Source organism: Aedes aegypti, chromosome 2 (assembly GCF_002204515.2).
Source record: "Aedes aegypti strain LVP_AGWG chromosome 2, AaegL5.0 Primary Assembly, whole genome shotgun sequence".
In the NCBI taxonomy this organism is placed as follows: Eukaryota; Metazoa; Arthropoda; class Insecta; order Diptera; family Culicidae; genus Aedes; species Aedes aegypti.
In genome coordinates, this window is record NC_035108.1 from 105600948 (window position 1) to 105624620 (window position 23673).

General features: G+C 38.7%; 3 protein-coding genes across 4 annotated transcripts in view; 2 read left to right on the top strand and 1 right to left on the bottom strand.

Moving 5' to 3' along the window:
- LOC5575236 (histone chaperone asf1) overlaps positions 1-4429 on the top strand; it is a 23884-nt gene extending 19455 nt beyond the window's left edge. Inside the window, exons 3-4 of the mRNA XM_021841845.1 lie at positions 3743-3908; positions 3996-4429. Of these exons, the coding sequence (XP_021697537.1) occupies positions 3743-3908; positions 3996-4365 (536 nt within the window). The 3' untranslated portion in view covers positions 4366-4429. The remainder of the gene's footprint in view (positions 1-3742; positions 3909-3995) is intronic.
- LOC5575240 (DNA-directed RNA polymerase III subunit RPC5) lies at positions 4370-15243 on the bottom strand. 2 transcript variants are annotated; one of them, XM_001655595.2, is made up of 4 exons: positions 15017-15243; positions 14811-14939; positions 5088-5796; positions 4455-4998 (listed from the first exon to the last, which is right to left on the bottom strand). In XM_001655595.2, exons 1-4 carry the CDS (start codon positions 15047-15049, stop codon positions 4484-4486), a joined length of 1386 nt encoding a protein of 461 aa, XP_001655645.1. In that variant the 5' UTR covers positions 15050-15243; the 3' UTR covers positions 4455-4483. The 2 variants fall into 2 exon arrangements, with proteins under 2 accessions (XP_021697536.1, XP_001655645.1); XM_021841844.1 differs by lacking the exon at positions 15017-15243 and having other exon boundaries at positions 4370-4998; positions 14811-14994.
- A 6137-nt stretch (positions 15244-21380) lies between these two features.
- LOC5575247 (phosphatidylinositol N-acetylglucosaminyltransferase subunit C) lies at positions 21381-22454 on the top strand. The gene has a single exon (XM_001655596.2). It carries the CDS (start codon positions 21482-21484, stop codon positions 22331-22333), a length of 852 nt encoding a protein of 283 aa, XP_001655646.2. The 5' UTR covers positions 21381-21481; the 3' UTR covers positions 22334-22454.
- Positions 22455-23673: the final 1219 nt, after the last annotated feature.

Sequence of the window (23673 nt, forward strand, 5' to 3'; positions counted from 1 at the left end):
TTTGACTTTAACTACAACAACTTATCAACGTATCCTTCTATAGCAACGCATAATTGTTTGTTGTGAAAGTTTCAAAATGGTTGGTTCTTTCTAATTGAAATTCAAAGCTAATCGTTATTTATTTCAGAATATCAAGCAAATAGCCTATTGAACCAGAAAAATACTTTTCAATTCGCATTTGATGCCTAATCATTACGCAAATCTGATATTTGAGGCATTGTGTTGAGGAATTCTGTAATCATGAACTTTGTCTTGCATCCATACGGAGAGGAAACTACATTGTTGCAAGCAGGAGTAGTCAGAAACCCATTTCCGGCAAGGCCACAGTCTGTTAGGCGACTTGCATGGGCCAGCAACATTTGTACTTGATTTGACAGATAAAATTTCTTATCGAGCAATGGAGCCAGCATCCACTCTAATAAAAACATCTAAATATAAATCTAAATTTTTGACAAAATAAATTGTTTGCTCTGTGTGAAGTACACTGAACGAAATCTCCCGCCATAAATTGAATGATTCGTCATTCACTTGGCTTAAAGTCTCTATGTTCTTCATTTTGAATGATAATGGGACAATATGATTCACCCGGTGATTACTGAACGAAAATCATCCTATTTTGTGATGGTCTTCATCATATATCCATATGACAGCAAGTGCATATTCGAATTATGATTTCCCAAATGAATAATATGCAATATTTGACGGATAATAATTCTTTCCTTGTCCCAAACCGAAAATCATTCACTTTTCGACAGAAATACTATATGGTAACCTAATGATCGTAGATACAAATCATTCCTGTCAGTTTTATTGTAAACATGGATGTTACAGTTATTCTAGCGTCTCGTATTAGGAGTTTCTCGAGTGGATTTTACAGGTAAATGAACTTTGAGATACAATTATTGATAAGCGTGGCATGTATTGGTTTTTTCTCAGATCAACAAACATAAACAAGTTGGATTCCGAAGGATTTTTGAACCACGGAGGTGGAACCGCAAGTGGAGCCGCATCATGTATTCAAACAGGAATCGCAACCCACATGAGGTTACCATCAGTTTGCTAGTGTATTCATAAAGGCTGTTTTATTGATGGTTAATAAATAAATTATTACAAACATTAAACTAGCAACGGCTAATTTTAAACTGTTTTTATTTTTCCCATTTCTGATGTTTTTTAATAAATTAAAAGTATAATGAAACATGTTCACATATTTGTATGATAATCATCCAGTTGTGAACATTTTTGGAAATTATGAAATTCATTTCAACAATGGATGATTGTCCTTCGGTGTGTTTTGTAAACAAATGATTTTTGTGAAGATGAAAATCATCTTGAATGTGTCTGAAAATAGATCTGGGGCTCGGATGAGGCAAATATCATTCAATTTATGGCGGGAGATTTCGTTCAGTGTACGAAGGACACTTGAAATCAATAATTTTCTTTCCCATTATTCAGCAAGTTCTTGTGTTTATTAGGTGGGCGGATTGAACATATTAAAAACATTATTTAAAAGATACGGTTTCCGCATAATTTCAGCTCAGTCAGAGGTCCGCAAACACCCGGTTGGGAAACGAGCGCTGGCTTTTTGTACGCTTGCTCCTATAGTTTGCCCAGTTTTAAACCTAGAATATACAATCAGTACAGATCATAACGGGCGGCATCTGGTGACTCTGAAATAAAGCATTGACACAATCTGGAAAATACCGTGATTTACTAGAAATTTCTATTTCAAAGCGGACGCTTAAACAAGAGATATCTTCAAAGGTACCAGATTTAGAACTTTATTTCACTAGTATTCGAATTCGATATCCCAACGTCGATAATCTGGAAGTATTACGAAATCTATTGTAGATCAACTCTTGGAAAGGGATATTAGCTCTTCGCAATTTCAGGAAAAACAAGTTTGACACTTTGACAAGGACAACACCAATTCGTTTGAGCAAGCCAGGATTTGCAAATTTTCTGATAGTGTGCATTTAAATGCATTTGAATGCATCATATTTCCTCGATACATCAGATGCATCAGGAGTGATAAACCCCTTGTCTGGTGATCAAAAGAAGGGAAAATCGTCGATGAAAATGTTAGTAGTCATAACGCCAACGTAGGAAAGAAGGCAAAATTGTCAATGAAAATGTTATTAGTTACAATGCAAACCACTAGTTTAACAACGTAATGAGAAAGAACAGCCTATGACCAAAAGAAGGGAAAATCATATATAAGAATGTTAGCAATGGTAACGCCAAAAACATAGCAACTCAGTTTTCAATGATTATGCCAAATGACTATTATGCCAAACGATCGTTATGCCAAATTATGTTATGCCAAATGGCGTTCCCCCCCTTTGTGATACATGTTTGATTGGTTTGATTTTTGGCAACTGAAGGGACCTAGTGAACTGAATATTCCAGAGCCTTGTGTATCGAAATGCTGATAACTTAGTTGTAGGTTTTGTCGACAAAAATGGTCGTTGCTTCACAGTTGGGAATCATTGAATTTTTGGTTACGGTTTATGAAACCTTTGGTATTCATTTGCGTCACCATATTTTTGTAATGCCAGATTATGGAGAAACCACATATGAACTTGATTTAATTCGATAATGGTGAACGAATGTAGAACTTTTCCGAAAGCTCCATTCTTTAATGTTGAGTTAGAAATCTTGAGGCATATAGGTTTTAAATATTTGATGCGCATAAATGCCAACTAGTTACACTATTCCATACCAATCAGATATGCTAATCATTGCTCTTAGCTTAACTAGCAACTTTACCGAAAACACAGATTGCTATTTGATCTTCATCCTGAAATATATGAATTTATAATACTACTGGCAACATATAGAACCAACTGCAAAGGCATTTTGCAGCCGTTGAACAAATGAACAACATTGCCAAACACACTATAGGCTTCTAACATAACTCAAACTTGAGATATATAAGTTTACAATATTGTATGCTCACTAGCGCCTCCTAGTGGCAGTTTTTATGAGTTAAGCAGATATACAGCTTATAGCCCTTGATTCAATTAACAACTTAGCTGAAGTAATCATTCTTCCAAATACTCAATATCTTGAGATATAAAACATCATAACAAATATATGAACTCCATATAGTAACCTCCATATAGCGCCATCATGCGGTTAAATTCCCAACTAACCATTGTGTACTATGTTGGTCTTTTCCCTGGTGCAAATCTACACCGAAAAAGGTATAATTTTAACTATAATTCCTTTTGATACAAGCGTCAAAAGTTTAAAAATTTGTTTTTGGATATTTTTTCATAATGATTCCTCCTCGGTATGAATTATTCCAAATTCCTCCTCCCTATGAACCATCCCCCTTTTGAATTTTGTTATATTTTTTAGTAAAACTCAATTAAATTCGCTTTCCAAAACTGCAGAAAAATCGAAAATCCATTTGTATTTCGCGAAGTACTATCACAGACAACGTACTATTTTCATAAAAAAACTAATCTAGAAAACTATTTTTCAAATTAGGTAATTGAAATAATTCTTGCGCAAATAAAAAAATCTCGCGGAAACTCACCAACGTGTGAAAAAAATTCACAAATCGGTTCACTAACAAAAAAGTTACAGCCCCGTCAAAGTGCTCTGGGGTCATATTGACCCCAAACATAGACAAACGGTTAACAAGATGACAAAACTCGATTCGAATGAAGTACAATAAAGTCCATACAACACTCTTGAACTATAAAAATAATTCAACAAAACCAATATCAACCAGGTGTCGGCAAAACAACCATCGTGCGCAACCTTGGAATAGAGCTTCAAAAGCGTGCGATTGCCTTCGATGGTTTCTACACGGAAGAGCTACGAAGTGCCACCGGCGAACGCACGGGATTCGACATCATCACGTTCGATGGCAAGAAGGCACCGCTCTCCCGCGTCAGGTAAGTAACTGGGCTTGTTCTACAAGTAAAGTTGGATGAAGGTGATATATCGGAAATAACCCAAATAATTTCTTCCACACCAAACAGCGAAACAATGAAGAACGCTCCGGCTAGGAACCGTGTCGGCAAATACACCGTCTGCGTTCCGGAGTTTGAATCCGTGGCCCTGGCAGCGCTGAGTTCCCGTACCGCCCATCTGCTGATTCTGGATGAAATCGGAAAAATGGAGCTGAAATCCCGATCCTTCGAAGATCGCATGCTACAAATCGCCGATAGCGTCGAACGGGGCGATCTTTGCTTCGTGGCCACGATTCCCCTCAAAGCCACACTGAACATCGTGGATCGTTTGAAGCGGATCAGAAATGCTCAACTATTTCACGTGACCCAAACCAACCGGGACCAGATCCATCGAGACATTCTGGAGGCAACCGTTCGGATGATTGGTAACAAGGCTTAGAGCATACAGAATTTCTTAAATATACTTGTAATTTCGATAATTATAAATAGTCTTGCGTACCTAATTCGCATCGTAACCTTGTAGATTGGTTCATAACGAAACTCCTTGCAGTCTTCTACTAGCCATTGCTCATCTTGACGTCGTACTTGCTTTCCGATCGAGAGGACTTTTTCCGCACCCGTTTGGTCGATTTCTCCATTTCGTTGAACTTGTCCGCCCGGGCGGTCCAGAAAGCGTTCTGTCTATCACTGATTTCCTGCTCGTTCGCAGAGAAATCTTCATTTGGTGGCAGCAGTAAACTCCACGTCCGATCACTGTTCAGCTTCGCAACCGAGCACAGGATCTCGCGGATCTCCTCCGACGGCAGCTGGGTAATAAAGGCCAGCTGATGACGTTCCAGCTTGTCGCACTGGGTAAACCGAAACAGAATGTAATCCCGTGCTTTGCACATCTGCTCGGCCGGCACTCCGTTCGTGCTGGAAACGCTACCCTCCGGGTAGATGATCTCCGATTGGACTACCCAGTTGCCACGGATCAGAACGCCGGCCAGCGGGAGCGACCTGAGGACTTTATCCGCCGGTAGTGTCCTGTCCGGGAGGAGTTCCATGATCTGCTGGAACGTGAGAACTTTTGCTAGAACGAAATAATAATCCAAATGTGATATATTTATTACAGATGTTCAGCGTCACCTGTTGGTAGCCCCGATAGTTGACAAAACTTACCATCCTTAAGAATAACCTTAATCTGATCGACGAGCGCCATTTGCTTCAGCTTGTGCATGCAGACGACCCGGCTTGGCAGCATAGAATCTATATTCCTATCGGTTTTTTCCTTGCTAATCAGCATGTCCAGATACTCGGCGGTCCCCACGTTGAGGGCGCTCTCCGCCCCGTCTCTGGAGGAAGCTGCTGATGCAGAACTACAGAACAGTTTGTGCCGCTCCAGTTCCGCCGTGGTGGACTTCTTGGCATGCCAGAACGTTTCGCACCACGGTTCTTCCGATTCCATCTTCGAGATGTAGTTGAACGATTTCTCCCTGGCTTTTCGCACCTTTTCGTTCTCGGTTCGAGCGAATTTGACCGTGACCTGTTTGAGCTCTTCCTCATCGGCATCGGCGTCCTGTTCGGCTTTCTGTTCCGCCTTTGTCCGCTTGTCCTGCTTGTCAAAGTAGGAAAACACCTGCCGCATCGAGACGATGCCCCGGACCGGAGTGGCGTGGATCTCCCGGTCCTGCAGCACACAAACCATATACCGATTTACGTCTTCGATGGGTTTCGAGCTCAGGAAGGACTGCTTGTCCATCGTTCCGCTCCGAAAGCTGGGCTTCTGTTGGCGGTCCTTGTCCTTGCCATCGGCAGCGATCGCAAACTGCTCGCCTTTGAAGGCATCGTAGTTCTTGGAGGCCGTGTTCAAAGCATAATCCACCTTCACCTAAAATCGAAAAAAATACAGTTGCTCAATTTCATATTCGTACAGGGCACATGTGGTGCAAAACTTTTGACCGACAATGTTGTCTTTGCAACATTGTATTTTCCAAACCAATAAACTGCCAAACTGCCAAGTTGCTGACCACCCGTGTGTTGCATTCTCTATGGGTTGATTCACAAATTTCATAACGCCGAAAATGGCCATTTTAGACACCCACCCACCCCCTCGTAACGCTTTTTGTAAGAGTGTTCTTCATATTTTTCTATGAGCTGTAACATCTTAGAGACACCCACCCACCCCTTTCAGCGTTATGAAATTTGTGAATGGGCCCTTATGGGTCTCGAACTAATCGAACGATATAATAAATTCATTCCAAAATCGCAACTTTTGGAGTAAGGATTCGCTTTGGTCTATTTAGAATATGATGACATAAAACAGTCGAACGGTCAAGCTATGATAGTTATAGCTGCTTATTCATATAGTAAAATTATAAAGTGAATTATGTAATTGATAATTTAAGGTTAAGAGAAACGTATCTCGGAGTTAAAGCCGTGAAACTTAAATGTAAGTAAAATTAATATATTATATGAACTATCGTTAAGAAAATTGTTAAATAAAATTACAGTCTTGAAGCTGCTGGAAATCTAAGCTGCTAGAGGTTTCCATTGCTCCCGATAAAAACGTCCCTAACAGGATTATTTAAAGAAAGCCCTGCCAAGAATTTTAGTACATGGCGACCGTGACAGGACATCAAGGTGGTAAAAACGAGCAAATGATATACCGTCAAACATGGTCTTAAGGACACGTGGAGCATTGAATTTTTCGATGGGGATTGAACTTCGATGTACATTCATCTGAAATGCTTGATTTGTCCAGAGGATTGTGCATTGTGTGATAGGAGCTGTCTTTCAATATAAATATCCTCAGTGTGTAAGTGCTGGGCAAGGAGAGGAATTGATGTTGCACTTACACTACCCACCAAATGTAAAGAATCGCATCACCTAGTATTGCAACACCCCAGTTGAATACTGCAGCAGCCCCAAAAAGTTTAGCATCACCTAAAACTATAATATTTATGAAGCAATATCGGAATCCTTATTTTCTACAAAGTTGCGGTCTTCAGCAAAGTTGTTCAGAAGCCTTATGGCGTTCATTATGTGGAATTTTTAATGCGTAATTTTGCCGCTACGTGGCGCTAACGTGCATTTAGTTTGATCATAGTCTAGCAGGCTTTAGCTCATGAGCCCGATCACCTAGAAAGTTCGTGTCTTCAGCAAAGTTGATAAGAAACTTGAAAGCAATTTGAGACAGCACTGTTTAGTTAGCAATTTTCCCACTACGTTGCACTAGTGTGCATGTAAATTTGATCATATTCTAGCAGACTCTAGTTCATGATTCTGGCCACCTAGAAAGTTCGTGTCTTGGGCAAAGATTTCACTGTCAAGTAACAATTTGAGGCAGCTTTGTTGGTTAGCAATTTTGCTGATAGCGCCACAGTAATGTACCGTTTTGATTCATATTACGGGAAGCTTCAAATTCCGGACACTCTACTTTGTATGGGAAACATTTCACACGAAATGTTTCAATTTTGCCGTTCAAAAATTCTCAATTTCGAGGCTCGTTTTAGTAAGCTTTTTCCATAAATATCTTTGAAAATTTATAATGCACAACTACCTACCTTAGATGTCTCTTTAGTGGTTTGACGATTTCAATTTGATTTGATTTGACTGTTCCATTATTGATTATCATGAGCTGTCCGGAATGCGAATCAAAATGTCCGGAATATGAGGCAAAAGTGAGGAAGCGTCCGGAATGAGAATCATGAAAAGGCCACACATTTTGATTTACTTAAAATTATTCAAATTGCGGAAACGTATTCTTTACGCACCATTCAAAAGTTAAGGGCTTCCGATGACGCTAAGGAATCATACAGAATGCTTTATTTTGTATGCTCTATGCTGGGTTATACTTCACTGAGGCCTTAGCAAAGTTTTTCGGAAATTTGAAAGCAATTTAAAGCAGCACTGTTTGGTTATTATTTTAACTTTTCGGTCGTCGCGCGAATTTTTGTAACGCGAGTAGTCGCGCGTTGTACTTTGTACAACACCCTTGGTTTTGCGAATATCCCAAGAGTCTGACTACTTAGAAAGATGACGTCTTCGGCAAAGTTGTTCAGTAGCTCAAGGACTATCATTATTTTAGCCAAGAAATTCGGGATTTTGCCACTTGGCGCTAGTGAGCTAAAACTTTTGTATTGCAGATCTCAGGATCCTTACCACTTAGAAAGATGGCGTCTTCGGCAAAGTTGCTCGGTAACTTATGGACTATCATTGTTAGAGCTAATTGATTCAAAATTTTGCCACCAGGCGGCACTAGTGAGCATAAAACATTTGTTTCGCAAATATCTCAGGAGCCTGATCACTTAGAAAGATGGCGTCTTCGGCATAGTTGTTCAGTAGTTCAAATTATTTCTTTGTTTAATCCTTAGAGCTCGAGATTTTGTAAAATAATGGTAGTTCCTGAGCTTCTGAACAACTTTGCTGAAGGTGCCTGTCTAAAAAGTCAAGATCCTGCAGTATCCGCAAAACAAAAATTTTATGCTCACTACCGCCGCCTGGTGGCAAAATATCCTATTTCTTACCTCAAATAATGATAGTCCTTGAGCTACTGAACTACTTTGTTGAAGACACTATCTCTCTAAGTGGTCAGGCTCCTGAGATATCTGCAAACAAAAGTTTCATGCACACTAGCGCCGCCTTGAGGCAAAATTTTGAATCAACTAGCTCGAACAATGATAGTGCTTAACTTACTAAACAACTTTGCCGAAGACGCCATCCTTCTGAATGATCAGGATCCTGAAATATTTGCAAAACAAAAGTAAAATTTCCATGTCCACTAGTGCCACCTAGCGGTCAAATTCCGAATTGAATGCGGTACCATCAGATAGCGCTTCACCGCCAGAACAACTTTACTAAAGACCCCAAGTTTCTATATTATCTGGATTTTGAGATATACCGATTTAAAACTGTGGTTTACTCGAACCGTATATATTACGTTCATTATTATGCGACTTTCATGTATATATTTTGGTTTTACCGCATTATCAAGGGTCATACTGTAAATAAAAACCGTTGAATATTGTTCTTAAGAAGATTCTTGAGGAATACATTTTGGTTTGGTGTCGATAGATATCTTTGTTGCAAAATGATAGCATATAAATCACAACTGTTGTACAAAGTACAACAGCGCGACAGCCCGAAGGTTAAGGGGGCAGGATCCGTCATTGATTTCGGAAATTTCAAAAGCAGTTTTTTCATTAAAAATCAACAAAATTTAGAGGAAAATATGTTCACTGTACTCTGATCTTCAACCGAAACACAGTGAACACATTTTCATCGAATAATTTTTAGTTTTGAACAGAAAAACTGCTTTTGAAGTTTCGATGATGACGATGATTACGATGACGGAGCGTTGATCGTTAATGCTGCGTGACGCTAGTGTGCGTGTAAATTTGGTCACATTCTAGCAGGTTCTAGCTCATTATCCAGGCCACATAGCATGATCATGTCTTCAGAAAAAATGTTCAGAAGCAATTTGAGTCAGCACTGTTTGGTAAGCAATTTTGATATTTGATTATTTTGAAAACAAACAAAAACATAATATTATTTAATATTGTATTATATTATATTCCGCCAAGTTTAAAATTTTGACTAAGTGTACAAGCCTTAGAAAAATAACTTGTTTTTCAATTTTCGTACTTCAAAAATATTTTCATTCAAATATATTGTTATTTTTCTCAAAACGATTGCCAGTACAGTCGAATTTTGTTCGTTTCACTATTTTTTAGTGGGCTACGTTTTAATTGGGCTCCCGTTAGATGGGCTATACAGGGTGTCCGCAAATTATCCGAACAGCAAAATATTGGAAAGATGATCTGACATTGAAAACAATGAAAAATCAATGTCCATGTACCTTTTATAATACATCTATATGTTAACACAAAATACAACTTTAAAAAATTTCGAAATGATTGCTTGTTACTGAGATAGGCAAATTTAAATTTTTCGAAGACGTTTTTCCTGAGGGCCGCTAGTCATACTGGGGATGTGTTATCCCTAAAACCTAAAGGAGATGAATCCAAATGTCCTATTATTATTTGAAGTAATCTACAGGTTAGTGGCTTCAAGTTACACTGGAAATAGAAAATTGTACGGTTCAAATCCAGTGAGTACTATGGACATTTCTCTTCCGTCATAAAGCTCGGAAAACAGCTCCCTTTAATACACGTCAATACATTTGGGTTGGTTTTGCAATTATTTGAAATCGGAAATGTGTCAAACTTATTTCTTAAGAATATAATAAGCCAATGTTTAAAACCATGCAAGAATATTGAATTTATTATGCTTGATTGTATAGAGCCAGGTCTTCAAAGTTTGTACGGATAATTTGCGGACACCCTGTAGCCCAAGACGCAATTTATCAATGTTGATAGTTCTGTTTTCTTATTCTTCTTCTTCTTTCTGGCGTTACGTCCCAACTGGGACAAAGTCTGCTTCTCAGATTGGTGTTCTTATGAGCACTTCCACAGTTATTAACCGAGAGCTTTCTTTGCCGATTGACCATTTTTGCATGTGTATATCGTGTGGCAGGTACGAAGATACTCTATGCCCTGGGAATCGAGAAAATTTCCTTTACGAAAAGATCCTCGACCAGCGGAATTCGAACCCACGACCCTCAACATGGTCATGCTAAATAGCTGCGCGTTTACCGCTACGGCTATCTGGGCCCCTGTTTTTCTTATGTTCTATGCTATTTAACAGCTCGAAACTCAGCCGGATTAGTGAAAGTCTTTCACTAAGTGGGCTACAGGTTTAGTGCAACGAACGAAAGTTGACTGTATTACAATTTTAAAACCAATCGCGCAACATTGGTTTGTTTCCGGTACACTAAATAACTATGATGAAGACATTATTCTTCTAGATCTAGGTGGTGAAGATCATAACATAAAACAGCTTGAAAAGCGCTTAAATTACACATTATACATTTTAATCGAATAAAAAATTCTGGTCAAGTTTGTTGAAAACCAGAACATTGCAAATTATGAATGCTTTGAGGTATGTCATCGTAGTTAGGAAAGTGATGCTTGATTGTTAATGGGTGTAGAAAATATTCAAATGAAGCGTTACAATACTTGATGGAGTGATTACATATATATGGTGGGTGGTACTATCCCTGAGTCACCTAAAACCTTCTAAAATACATTGTATTCACATGAAAATAAGCGAAATGGAGCAGCAAAATTGCTAACAAAACAGTGCTGCCTCAAATTGTATTCAAGCTTCTGAACAACTATGCTGAAAACACAAACTTTCTAAGAGGTTGGAATCATGAGCTAGAATGTGAACAAATTGCATGCACACTAACGTCATGTAGCAGCAAACTTTCCAACCAAACAGTGCTGCCTCAAATAGTTACCAAGCTTCTGAACAACTTTGCTGGAGACACGAACTTTCTAAGTAGTCGGTATCATGAGCTAAAACCTGCAATTTGGTCATGTAAATTACATGCACACTAGCGCCACGTATCGGCAAAATTGCTAACTAAACATTGCTTTCTCAATCTGCTTTCAAGTTTCTTAACAACTTTGCTAAAGACACAAGCATTCTAGATGGATACGAGTAACTGACACTGAAGAAGACTGCAAGTGGTAGTCGAAATACCGTCAACGTACCAGTACCCGCTCATGTTCCAGTAGCCCGCTCACGAGCTTAAAAGCAAAGCCCGAGCAATAGATGACACGTATGGCCTTCATCATTGTTAGCGCAAGAAGTGAGTAGAACAGATCTTGCGTACGAAAATACCTAAATAGTACAGTCAATAGTTTTTTCAACAAAAAAAAAGATTGGATTAACAAAAACTTGTTTTAATAACTTTTGATGTTGAACTATTGATCACCTCCTTCTTACAATGTTACAATTCCTCAAGACATTACTGGAGGAATCTCAGGATAGTTTCCCAAGTAATTGTTATCAAATTTCTACAGGCTATCCTATAAATAATGATTTAAGGAAGCAGTGTTTGATACATTACTGGAATACTCATTATTGAAAGTAATATAGGATTAATCACTCATGGTGTTCCTGTAGGGTCAGGCGGGGCAAGATGAGCACCCTAAGGATAAGCGCGATTTAAGCCTACTTAAACGTAATTATTTTGGCAAAATTGGTAACCATCCTTATCTTTTACATTATTACTTTGACCTCCAACCATTAAAAGTTTTAAAAAGTGATCATAACGTTTACAAGGAAAAGACAGCCGATAATATTTGACTACTGCCTGCTGGGAACTACAATCGATCGTGTGAACCAAGTAAAGGATCTCGGGGTGATTCTGGATTCAAAGCTGACATTCAAGCCGCATGTTTCGTACATTGTCGACAAGGCATCCAGAACATTGGGATTCATCTTCAGGATTGCAAAGAACTTCACAGACGTCTACTGCTTAAAGTCCCTATATTGCTCGCTCGTGCGTTCCACTTTGGAATACTGTTCTGCGGTCTGGAGCCCCGCTTACGACAACGGCTCCGAAAGGATTGAGTCCGTACAACACCGCTTTCTTCGGTTTGCACTTCGGAAACTGCCATGGAGAAACCCGTTCCAACTGCCAAGCTACGAGAGTCGATGCCAGCTGATTGATCTAGAGCTACTTCGCACCAGAAGGGACGTCTGCAGAGCTCTTACGGTTGCAGACACGCTACAAGGACGGATAGATTGTGCCTTCATCCTGGAAAAAATTGATTTACACGCCCAGTCACGATCACTCCGGAACAATGTTATACTACGCTTGCCATTACGAAGAACTAACTACGGAATGCATGGGGCGATCATCGGTATCCAGCGCGTCTTCAACAGGATTGCCCTACTATTTGACTTCCACCTCACCCGTGAATCGCTTCGTCGAAGATTTTCGGAGTTTTTTGCTGGTAGAAGCGGATAACGACAACGATTATATGTTAAATGTTTTTTTTTAATTGCCTGACAAAGTTTATGATTATGTTTGAGACTGTGACCAAGATTATGTTCGTGATTGAGTTTTTTTTTAATTTGTATTGCTGTCCTTAGTTTTAACAATATCATTGGGGCTACGAAGCCTGTTGATAAATTTAATAAATAAATAAATAAATAAATAAATAGTTTTCCAAATAACACTTTAAAAAATAGCTTTTTTATCATCGGTCAAAAAAACTGCGGGGCAAGATGGGCACCCCCATAAAAAGATGCAATTTACTAAAGAAAACTATTATTATTCAATGCTTGCAATATCCCAAGATCTTTATCTTTAATATCTGATAATATTTATTTTCAACTAGCTTAGTTTTTGAAACTTTTATCAGAAAATAAATAACTTTTCATAAATTGCTAAGATTTTACTTAAAAAACGATTAAATTTGTTGTTTGTTTGTATATTTTTTAGAAAAATTGTTTTGTGCAAAGAAGATACCGTAAGTCAAGCTCACAGCTAAATGTGGTTCTATAATTTCACACTTTTACTTAATTTTAAACATGGTGCTCATCTTGCCCCAAGGGTGTAAATTTATTAATATAATCAAAACAATTGAAATATTTTTTAAATTTGATAAAAAGTTTTGCTCCTGATTATCTACAGAAGATTATTCTATAACTATACGGCCAAAAACGTATGAATTAATTTGCTTACGCAACGAAAATATCACTTTTAAATGAACAAATCTTATATGGTTAATTTATGGACTTCTATGTATTTTGGACAATATTTACGTTGTGCTGTTGATTTTTTAGCTGAAATTTATGACCATCATATCAATTTAATGATATTCATCGGAACCCCAAATAATGTATTGAAAAAAAATCGGTAGGAACGACACAAACTAGGGGTGCCCATCTTGCCCCGGGTGCTCATCTTGCCCCACATTCCCCTATGCATCCCTGAACAAGTTATTCAGTGATTTCTTTAGATTGCTGTAGAATCACTGTAGAGACGCATGAAAGAGTTTTTTTTTTGTCAGAGCTATGCTTAAGTGAACTATTTGATCGTTTTTCAAATATATTTAACATTTTTTTTTTCTGAAAATCTTGCGATTGGCCCATATCTACTTCGTGTATTACGCAGATTTCTCAAGGAAAATAAGTTTACTTCGGTAAGCCATGTAAAGTTTCTTTAGAAATCGCTACATTTTATCATTTCACTTCATTTAATTTCAAAATTCTGCAAAAAAAAGAAAGAAAAAACAGAAATTCACAGCAAGGTACCTATCAATAATTATTTTTTACATATTGAAAATAAATAAGCAAACTAGACAAAGCTCAACGGTTGTTGAGCCATATATTTATTCTGGACTTAATATCTAAATCTGTTCCACTAAACTGGGCTCATACATCATCAGTAAAATCACTTCAGGAATAACTTCAGAGATTCCTGTTAAGATTCCTTCAAGAAATTTCCCAAGGAAATCTTCGCACACATTTTTCAGAAATCTCTGGAGAGATATGTGGAGTCCATGAAAGTAGGACAGAAGAAATCTTTGAATAAATCACTAGCAGAATACCTGAAGCCTTTCCTCGAGGAATCTAAGAGGAAATTCCTGAAGAACCCTTGAAATAGTCGCTTAATAGTTTCTAAAGGTTTTTCAGAAATCTCTAAAATCTGGCAACAGGATTCACTGCAAGTGTAAAAAGGAAAAGCGACCATTTTGATCTAAAAGAGCCTTTTTAGAGACATGCTTTGGAATAGAAATCAAGTCTCTAATAAGAAACCTTCTACCAGACCTGTGAACAGGATCTCTTCAGATTTAAAACTGTCTTAGCTTCGTTGGGCTTGATGTGCTTGCCAACGATTGTCCTACTCATGGATTCGATATATATATTTTATAATTTTATATCAAGTTGATGGAAAATCAGAGCCCTGTACGAATATGAATTTGAGTCACTACGCAAAAGATTCAAGTAAACAGATTGCACATGTTCCAATCCGGTCTTTACCTGTTGGTTGATGGGCTTCACGCAACAGTTCACCACTTGGCCATCGTCAAACGTCGATGCGGAAGATTTCACCGGATATTGCAGCACGTACAGGTTCTCCGCCAGGGTCTTGGACAGATAAACTGGAATCTGCATTGTCGCCGGAAGAGAGAACATCCAAACAGTAAGCAAGAGTGCCATCGCATCAAAAATCTTCCTTCAATTACCTCTTCAATCACGGGGTCATCCTCTTCATCCATGGTCCGCTGCGGGTTGGCCAAAGGGCTGATGGGTTCTAATTAGCTGAAATCGCAAATAATACCGCAGAAATAACCGAACATTTACGTGAATTTCCTTTCCCGAAAAACGTGAGCAAAATGATGCACGCAGCAGTTAAGAAGGGTCCTGATTGATGAATGCAGCGAGAGAAGACGACGTTTTGGTACTTTCAACTGACAGTTGGCTGACAGTACTGAATGCGATCTAAATCTAGCGTTAAATATCATAGGAGCGCAATGAACTAATTTACGATGACGTCACCAGGGGGGTGAAATGAGCCAATGGACCGATGCACGAGTTCACTATCTGACGTTTGAGCGGTGCCGTGTTATTTATGTAACCATGGAAACCAGTGAATTCGGCACCGCTCAAACGTCAAATTAGTGAACTCATGCATTGATCCATAATTAGCTATCCAACATTGATTCAACATGGCGTCCAGTGTTTTTGTTTTGATTCTTTTGAGACTGACAAAACATATGATTTTTTGGATAGGAGACATCAATGATGCCTTACTGATGCGTAAAACATTCAACAAAATGTTGAAACAGGAAAAAGCGCCATCAATAACAACGATTTAACGCAATATATTTAATTGCCAGAAACTAGCACTAGCAGCACATTAGACGTATACTCGAAAATCAGGTGAAGGTTAGGGCAAACCGACCAGAAAGTGGGTATCAAAACGCGAAGTACCAAAAACGATGTGAGGAAGAGCCGAAATATATGCAGGATGACAGCCATGTCAGTCCTCTGGACGTCACGCTGCAACTTCCAGCAAGAAGAGAATGGACCTATGCACGAGTTCATTATCTGACGTTTGAGCGGTGCCGTGTTATATATGTGACCATGGAAACCAGTGAATTCGGCACCGCTCAAAAGTCAAATTAGTGAACTATGTTTGATTTTTGACCAACTTCACCGCGTCGCAATTCAATTCTCAATAGTGCGCATAATGCACACGGCGGAGGGCATAGATGCGCACTATATCGAAGTGACTCGCGACGCGGCAAAGTTAGTCAAAAATCGAACTTCGCACGTTGGTTCACCCATTTTTAGTCGCGAAGCAGTAAATCAATAATTACTCAAACATTATTTATTTTAATTACGATTTTATGGTTTTACTGTTTCTAAACTGTTTGCCTTACAATTAATTTTTCAAAAAATGGATAATATATCTACCATCGTCGTTTTTAAATGGTTACATAACTTAACCGCCTATTTCACACATTGTTATTTTCTCATTTACCGTTCGCCAAACTGTCAAAACCGTTTCTGTGATTGTTGCTTTATTGTTATTACTCATGGTTCACGATATTGTTCAGATATGGGTTCAAATTGTTGTGGACAATATGAGAAACAGTACCAGTATGGTTCATAATTATGCGGGATCTGTTATCTGTGGTAGAGTGCTTGAATCGGTGAGTAATATTGTGACCGCAGATATATTTAAATCAACAAAAGCTCAAGAAATAATTCGCATTACAGGAAAAAAAAGAAGCTTCATTTGTATAAAGCAAAGTGCAGTTCAAAAATATTCGTCGAAATTTGACCTTGGGTTTATTTGCAAGTTTCATAACGCCTAAAATGCCCATTTTCAACACCCACCCTCTCCCTCATAACGCATTTTGTAAGAATATTTTTCAAATTTTGTATGACCTGTAACATCTTGAAGACACCCACCTACCCCCTTCAGCGTTATGAAATATGTGAATGGGTTCTTAATGAATTTTATTATGGTTGATCGAGGGATAATATTATTTTGTCATTATTCAAACAAGAAGGTCAGTCGAAGGCTTGAACATTTTGTTCAGTTGCCAGCGATTCAAGTGAGATTATTATGTTGTCAGTTCTTGGGATTTTCTATTCGCCAAACTGTCAATAGGCCTTTTCACAATACGTTTCAAATCAGCTGATCCAGAAGCTCTTTGCAAGCTCTTCTATGAAAATGTCAGGCTTGTTTTAGTACCGGTCCTCCACCGAAGTGAACAAATGCATAGACGGACCTGTCACATGAAAATGCCTACACGGAGACGGAATTCAACTAAATTTTGAGTTGTTTCAACGCAATTCCGTAGTTGAGCCCAATAACTCAATTTTGGCTAAATTTCCAAGGTCCCCACTAGGTAATTTGGTTTTAATTCCATTAGAAAAATATACTCAATTTTGGGTTGATTTAACGCAAAATTGAGTTCTTTCGACCCAAACATAAGAAAAGTTGCATTTACCCAAATTTGGCTTATTGGGCCAAAGTACCCCCATCGGGTAGATGCAGCTCTCTCTTTTTTTGACAACATTCGTGTGGGAGAAAGTAAAACCCGAGAGATTTTGGGTTGAAACTATAATCAATATACTTAATTTTGGGTAAAGTAAACTAAAAAATTAGGTAAAAATATTTCTCCGTGTATAGAGTGACTGTAGTTTGCACGTCTCAGGTTTGCACTGGTCCTCCACCAATGTAAGATGTAAACAAATGCATATACGGACCTGTCATATGAATACCCGCATAGAAAAACACAATTTGCCACATTGTTCAAACAACATGTTTACTGTTTTGTATATGCCCACTGTTTGTGTTATTGTTCGTTTATGGATTTACTGTAATCAGATTTCATTTCAAAACCATATATCACAGTAACCTTACATTACCAGTTTATGTCAATGTTCGGGATAACATCCTTGAAAAGTTCCTTACAATGCACAATTGAAACCTTTAAATAATCTAACAATTTGGCATATATTACAATTACAGTTACTTGTTGTAGACGGCTACGAAGAAATACCACAAACACACTGATAACATGTATGGTATTACAGTAAATGTACAATAAGTGTTACAGTGAAACAAAATATGTGTGCGTTAGCGACTGCATAGATGCTTTTTATTACTCAACTGTCATTTTTCACTCCGTGAATCAGATAATTTTGCTGAAAGCTTTTATTGTTAGAACTCGAGATTGCATTGTTAGATAAATATTTTATGTTTTACTAATCCAGTGCGCGTATCGCTTCAATAATATGCGGGTAAAAGTTTCTTCCGGAAGTGCAGTATAGCGTGAATTTACGATTTCACCGGCAGGTAAATATGATAGATCGGATTGTTGTTTGTGCTTTCTTTATTATAATTTGTAAATTGTCTCTTACAGTTGCTCTAGGCTGTGCGGTGTGATGAATTACAAGGAGTCTAGGAAACCGGCAAAACCTCCGAATGGCGCTCAAGGAAGGGAAGAGATGAAGCAGATGTTGGCTGAAGCTGAATTCAATTTTTTGATTAATTTTATGCTATTTCAAGAGGGACTTATTTTATCCTTGCCCAGAAGTGAAAAAACAGAATCTACAGTGTAATACACTCATGCGTATTTGATTATAACAATATATGTTCAGTTCGATGACAACATTTGTTTTCTATATTTATTTATTTATTTATTTCTATAAAAACGGAGAAATGCCATTATTATTTCTTGAGCCAAATATCTGAAAACACCGAAAAAATCAGGTTGAGTTATAGAACCAAGAAAAAAAATGAGTGAGATGCTCCACGCGAATTTTCTTGTTTCACGTGATCCATTGAATTTATTCACCATAGTTTATCATATGGTTTAAATGTTTCAGAACAAAACCGTATACGGTAAAAAAAAACAATAAAGAACTATTAATCAACTAAACCACATACATTATTCGTATTTAAGCGAAATTTATGGTTAAACTGTTTTTGTACTGTTTGCTTTACTGTGGGCTGAACAAAAAGAGGATAGTATATCTACAACTTGACAAACTGTAAACGAAAAATTTTGTTCGAGAAAATCGTCGTTTTTAAATGGTGACATAACTTAACCGCCTATTCCCCATATTGTTATTTTCCCGATTACTGTTCATCAAATTGTGAAAACCGTTCGCGGTAGTGTGGATTTATTGTTATTTTAGAAGTTGTACGGAATCATTAATGTATTGTTATAAATAGTAGTGCACACTACGGGATACAGTACGAATATAGTTCTTGATTATGCGGGTAGGCCTTTATACGGGGCTGCCATTTCCAAGAACTGTCAAAGAGAGCTAATTTAGAGATCAGCTAATTTGAAACGTCTCATGAAAAGGCCTATGGACTTTTCCACGGTTTTCTTTCGTTGTTCGATTTTATTTTTCTTTTCCTCTCTAAATGCGGGCCGTGTTTACATAAAATGACATCCGGATCAACATCCATTGAAGGAATGTTCACCGGATGAACATTAAGTGGATGAATGTGTAGCGAAATCGTTCATTTTCTGTAAACACGGCCCGCAGTAAAGGTTTTCTTCCCGCTGGAAGTTGCAGCGTGACGTCATCGTAGATTAGTTCATAGTGGTTTTTGCGTTCATGTACATACACGTTACATATCAGGCGGCATCCACAAATTACGTAACGCTCGAAGGCGGGGGTGGGGGAAGGCTAGAGTGTTACAACTCATACAAAAATTGACAAATTTCCATACAAAAAGCGTTACGGAGGGGGGGGGGGGGGGTCGAAAATTTCGTGACACCGCTCGGCGAGAGCTCAATGGACCGATGCACGAGTTCACTATTTGACGTTTTAGCGGTGCTGTGTTATTTATGTGACCATGGAAACCAGTGAATTCGGCACCGCTCAAACGTCAAATTAGTGAACTCGTGCATTGGTTCATAGCGTATTTTTGAATATTAAGCTCGTTCCTAAAGAGTCTAAATTATAAAGAGACGATATCTGATCCTATTCAAAATAAATCAGCTAGCAACTATGCCAAATCTATTACGCAGCACTGCCAATGTTGAATCCCACGCTAAAAGTGAGTCACAGGTTTTATGTGTTGAGTTTTCACAGGTTTGGGTAACGAATGAAAAATTGACTGAATGTGTGGAAAACCAATGTAATGAGTAGTGCATTCTTTATGCAAAGCATGAAAATTGCAACCGACACTCAAGTATTCAGAAAATATGCTACTTCAGAAGAAGCAAAATTTTCGTGAGCGGTAACATTTTTGTGTGAGCCGTTTTCAGCTTGTGTGCAAAAATGTTTGACAAGTCTCCTGCTCGATTGGAGTTGCCCATTGCACGGTGACGTCATCGAAAATTCGCTCTCTTTCCCCCCTTCGGGAAATCTGAAAACAACGGTGCCAGTACCTGTCAAAGTTGACAGGTACTGGCACCATTGTTTTCAAGTTTTGTTGAAGAGCGAAAGAGAGAGAATTTCGCCGTGAAATGCCTAATGACATTGACAGTAAACTTGGAATTCCAATGGATCAATGCACGAGGTCACTAATTTGACGTTTGAGCGGTGCCAAATTCACTAGTTTCCATGGTCACATAAATAACACGGCACCGCTTAAACGTCAACGAGTGAACTCGTGCATTGGTCCATTGGAACATTTCGCTTCTTTGCTTATATTATGCATCCGGTAGAAATCAAGACCAAAATTTTTTTTAAATTATTATTTTCTCGGGCCCCGAGCGTCGCAGCTAATATGTGAATAGTGCGCTGTGTTCATAGAAATCGTTAGAATGCAGCGCCACACGAAAAAACTGATTTCAAAATGTCGCGAGTTGAGGCGCGTCGCGAGTCACACTGGCGCGATCCGGTTTGGTGGCGGTGCGACAATACTTTCTTTACTCGTTCCGGATAAAAAATTGCCTAGGGGTAATACAAAGGAAGTCATTTGAAAGTGATCTAAGCTCTAAGTGGGCACTCCCTAGTAGCACCCACCACCCATCATCACAACCGCAACCCAATCCACCCACTTTTGGTCAAAGTATCAAAACCTAAGACAAGACGTGACAGGTCACAGTACAAAAATGAAACCAATTGCCTGTCAAAAAAGACCACTTCTGATTGGTCGTTTTGGCAAAGGCCTACTTTAACATCGTTGAGTTGGATTTCAACAGGGCACTTTGTTGCTAGCCCGGCCGTGTTGCTAGATCATAAATTAAAGTTCCATAAAAAGTTTGAAAATTTTTCATGAAGTCTATTTATTCGAATCCATTTATATTCCATGTTAACTTTTCCGCATGTGCTTCTACAATACTTAAATCAATTAAATATACTTAATTGAGACCAATATAATGGAAATTGTGTCAATTTTCTCTACAAGTAATGCCGGTTTCTAATATAAACCTGAATTTTTAAAAATAAAGTATCCTCTATTGCACTATATGAATGAAGCGTGCAAGAAACAACCAAATTATGGGCATTGATATTTGAATTTGTTCACAAGATTTGCTTAAAATGAATACTGGTAGCACTGGCTTTTGTATCGTCAAAGATGTCGGCCGAAAAACAACTGGGCAGTCTTAGTTGAGCTGTCACGTCCTGTCCTAGATCAAAACAAATCATCAGTCGAACAACATTCCACAATCGCCGGCTGTACAGAATAGGCATTTTTGCTAGTTTCTCGAGTGAGCATCATGAGCCCCAAGCCGCGCAAACCCTGGCGGAAGAATCTGTACGAGAATTCCGACTACGAAGACAACTATACCGACCCCAGTTTCCTGCAGGAGCTGAAGACGAACTCGAATCTGCAAACCTACACCTTCCGGGAGGCGTTCCTCGGAGCGTCGCGCCTCAGTCAACAGATTTCGATAGTGACTACTTTTCTGGTAATCTTTCACTACCTTTATACGGACGCCGTGAGTCCGCAGAACATCCTGCTGAAGGCCCTGGGAGGAACAATCGTGGGATATCTGATTTACGCCGGGCGTAATTTAAGGCTGAGCCACGCAATTGAGGACTCCAAAACGGCCTTGGCCGTGTTGGTGTTCGGGTACATATTCTCACCGCTGCTGCACACCCTATCGGACAGCATCAGCACCGATACCGTCTTCTCGATGACCTTCTCCGTCCTGGTGCTGCATTTGATCTTTTTCGACTACGGCGTCTCGGCGGCCATCGTGTCCAAGGCCATCTCGCTGAATGCGGCTATTTTCGGGGCCATCTGCTTGGCCTCCCGATTATCTTCCTCCTTCCACGCGTTCGTCCTGCTGGAAGTGGCCGCGGCGTACTTTGCCCTGGGACCAATACTGATGGCCAAGGTCTTTAGCCTGCCGCTTTTGGGGGCCACGATTGCTGTTTGTCTTTACTTCCTGCTGTCGATTTCGATGGCCATCTTCTGGACCTACGCCTGCATACTGGTGTTCGTGAATCTGTTCTGTCCGTGGCTTTTCGTGCGGTTGCAACGGCACAAGAACAACATTCACGGACCGTGGGACGAGGCCATCGTGGGGGATTTCAAGGAGGATAGCAGCGTGAGTAGTCTTTGAGGAGGGGTACAAGGAAAATAGATGCTTTGGGTTATATATTGTGATCTAGTCATTAAATTCATAGTTCATTAAATTGTTAAGAAATTTCGTACCCCTAATAATTATATTAATTTTAAATTGATACGAACTGGTCGTTTTCATTTTATCCGAACATCACGTAATGTATTCAGGGCTAGGAGAGCGACTAGATGTCTTAAGAACAAGAAATTTAGAGATCATATAGTCGTGCCTGGAAAAAGATACAAAAGAGGAACTAAAAAAAGACCATACAGAAACCACAGGGCTGGTAACATATCTCTTTTAAGAGGGCTGCCTAACGTAAGGACCGCGGGCCGCATCTGGACCGTGGCTTCATTTTGTGCAGCCCGCGAATAGTTCTTAGACTCGTCTCATATCTGATCCGTTGATTGTTTTACCAACTTGAAGTAAGAACATACCCAGTCCAATAATTTCCTTTTATAATTTGATTTCAAGCTAAACTGAATATCAAATATTCGAAAATGAGTAAATTAATTAGCTGGACTGTAAGCACTCTTTTTTTATTATTATTCAATAGAATTGTTCTTCATAATAGTTTAGCTTGAAAATTTTATTGTGAGAGTTCATTTTTCACATCATGATAGAAAAAAACTATAAGGGTACATCCCTATGGGGTTGTACGAACTGGTGACGTAGGACCACGACGGTTTATGTAACTGATTTTGATGTCGTTCTTGTTGCTCGTTTTGACTTCATACTGTTTTCAGTGCTCGGAACTTTCGTAAATATTTATGCATATAACGATTTGCAGCCAAGTGTACGTTTAATTATGTCCCAAATATACTTTATATTTATCCGAAGAACGTGAGTTCGTTTTGTATGAACATTACAATTTGGTAAATCATTCGTCATACTTATCTATAAGGATGTGAAATTCCACTTCAGGTTGTATGATCATTTTGATAATATATAATGAAATATATGAAAGCATTGGAAAGAACAGTAGTTCCTCAATGTTCACCATGCTAAACTAAATAGCGAATATTTAATAGTAATGAATGTGTCTATAGGAAATGATTCAAGGATTGTAATGAAAGCTCCGGTCATCGCTTTGTTGGCCTTATGGTTAGAGAGAAATATTATTTATTGCTTGGCAATGCGATAAATAAAGTCGGAAATATTATTCCGTTAACTCTTTTACGCACATTTGGTGGCCCTGGTGGCTTTGTTAGCTCGGATGCTGTCATAGATGAATCGCACTACAGGATGTTATCAGTTGATTGCCACGGTTAAACAAAGAATCATCAACACAAGTGTATACATTTGAATAAGTTCTCTGAATAAGTAAGCTGAATGTTTGG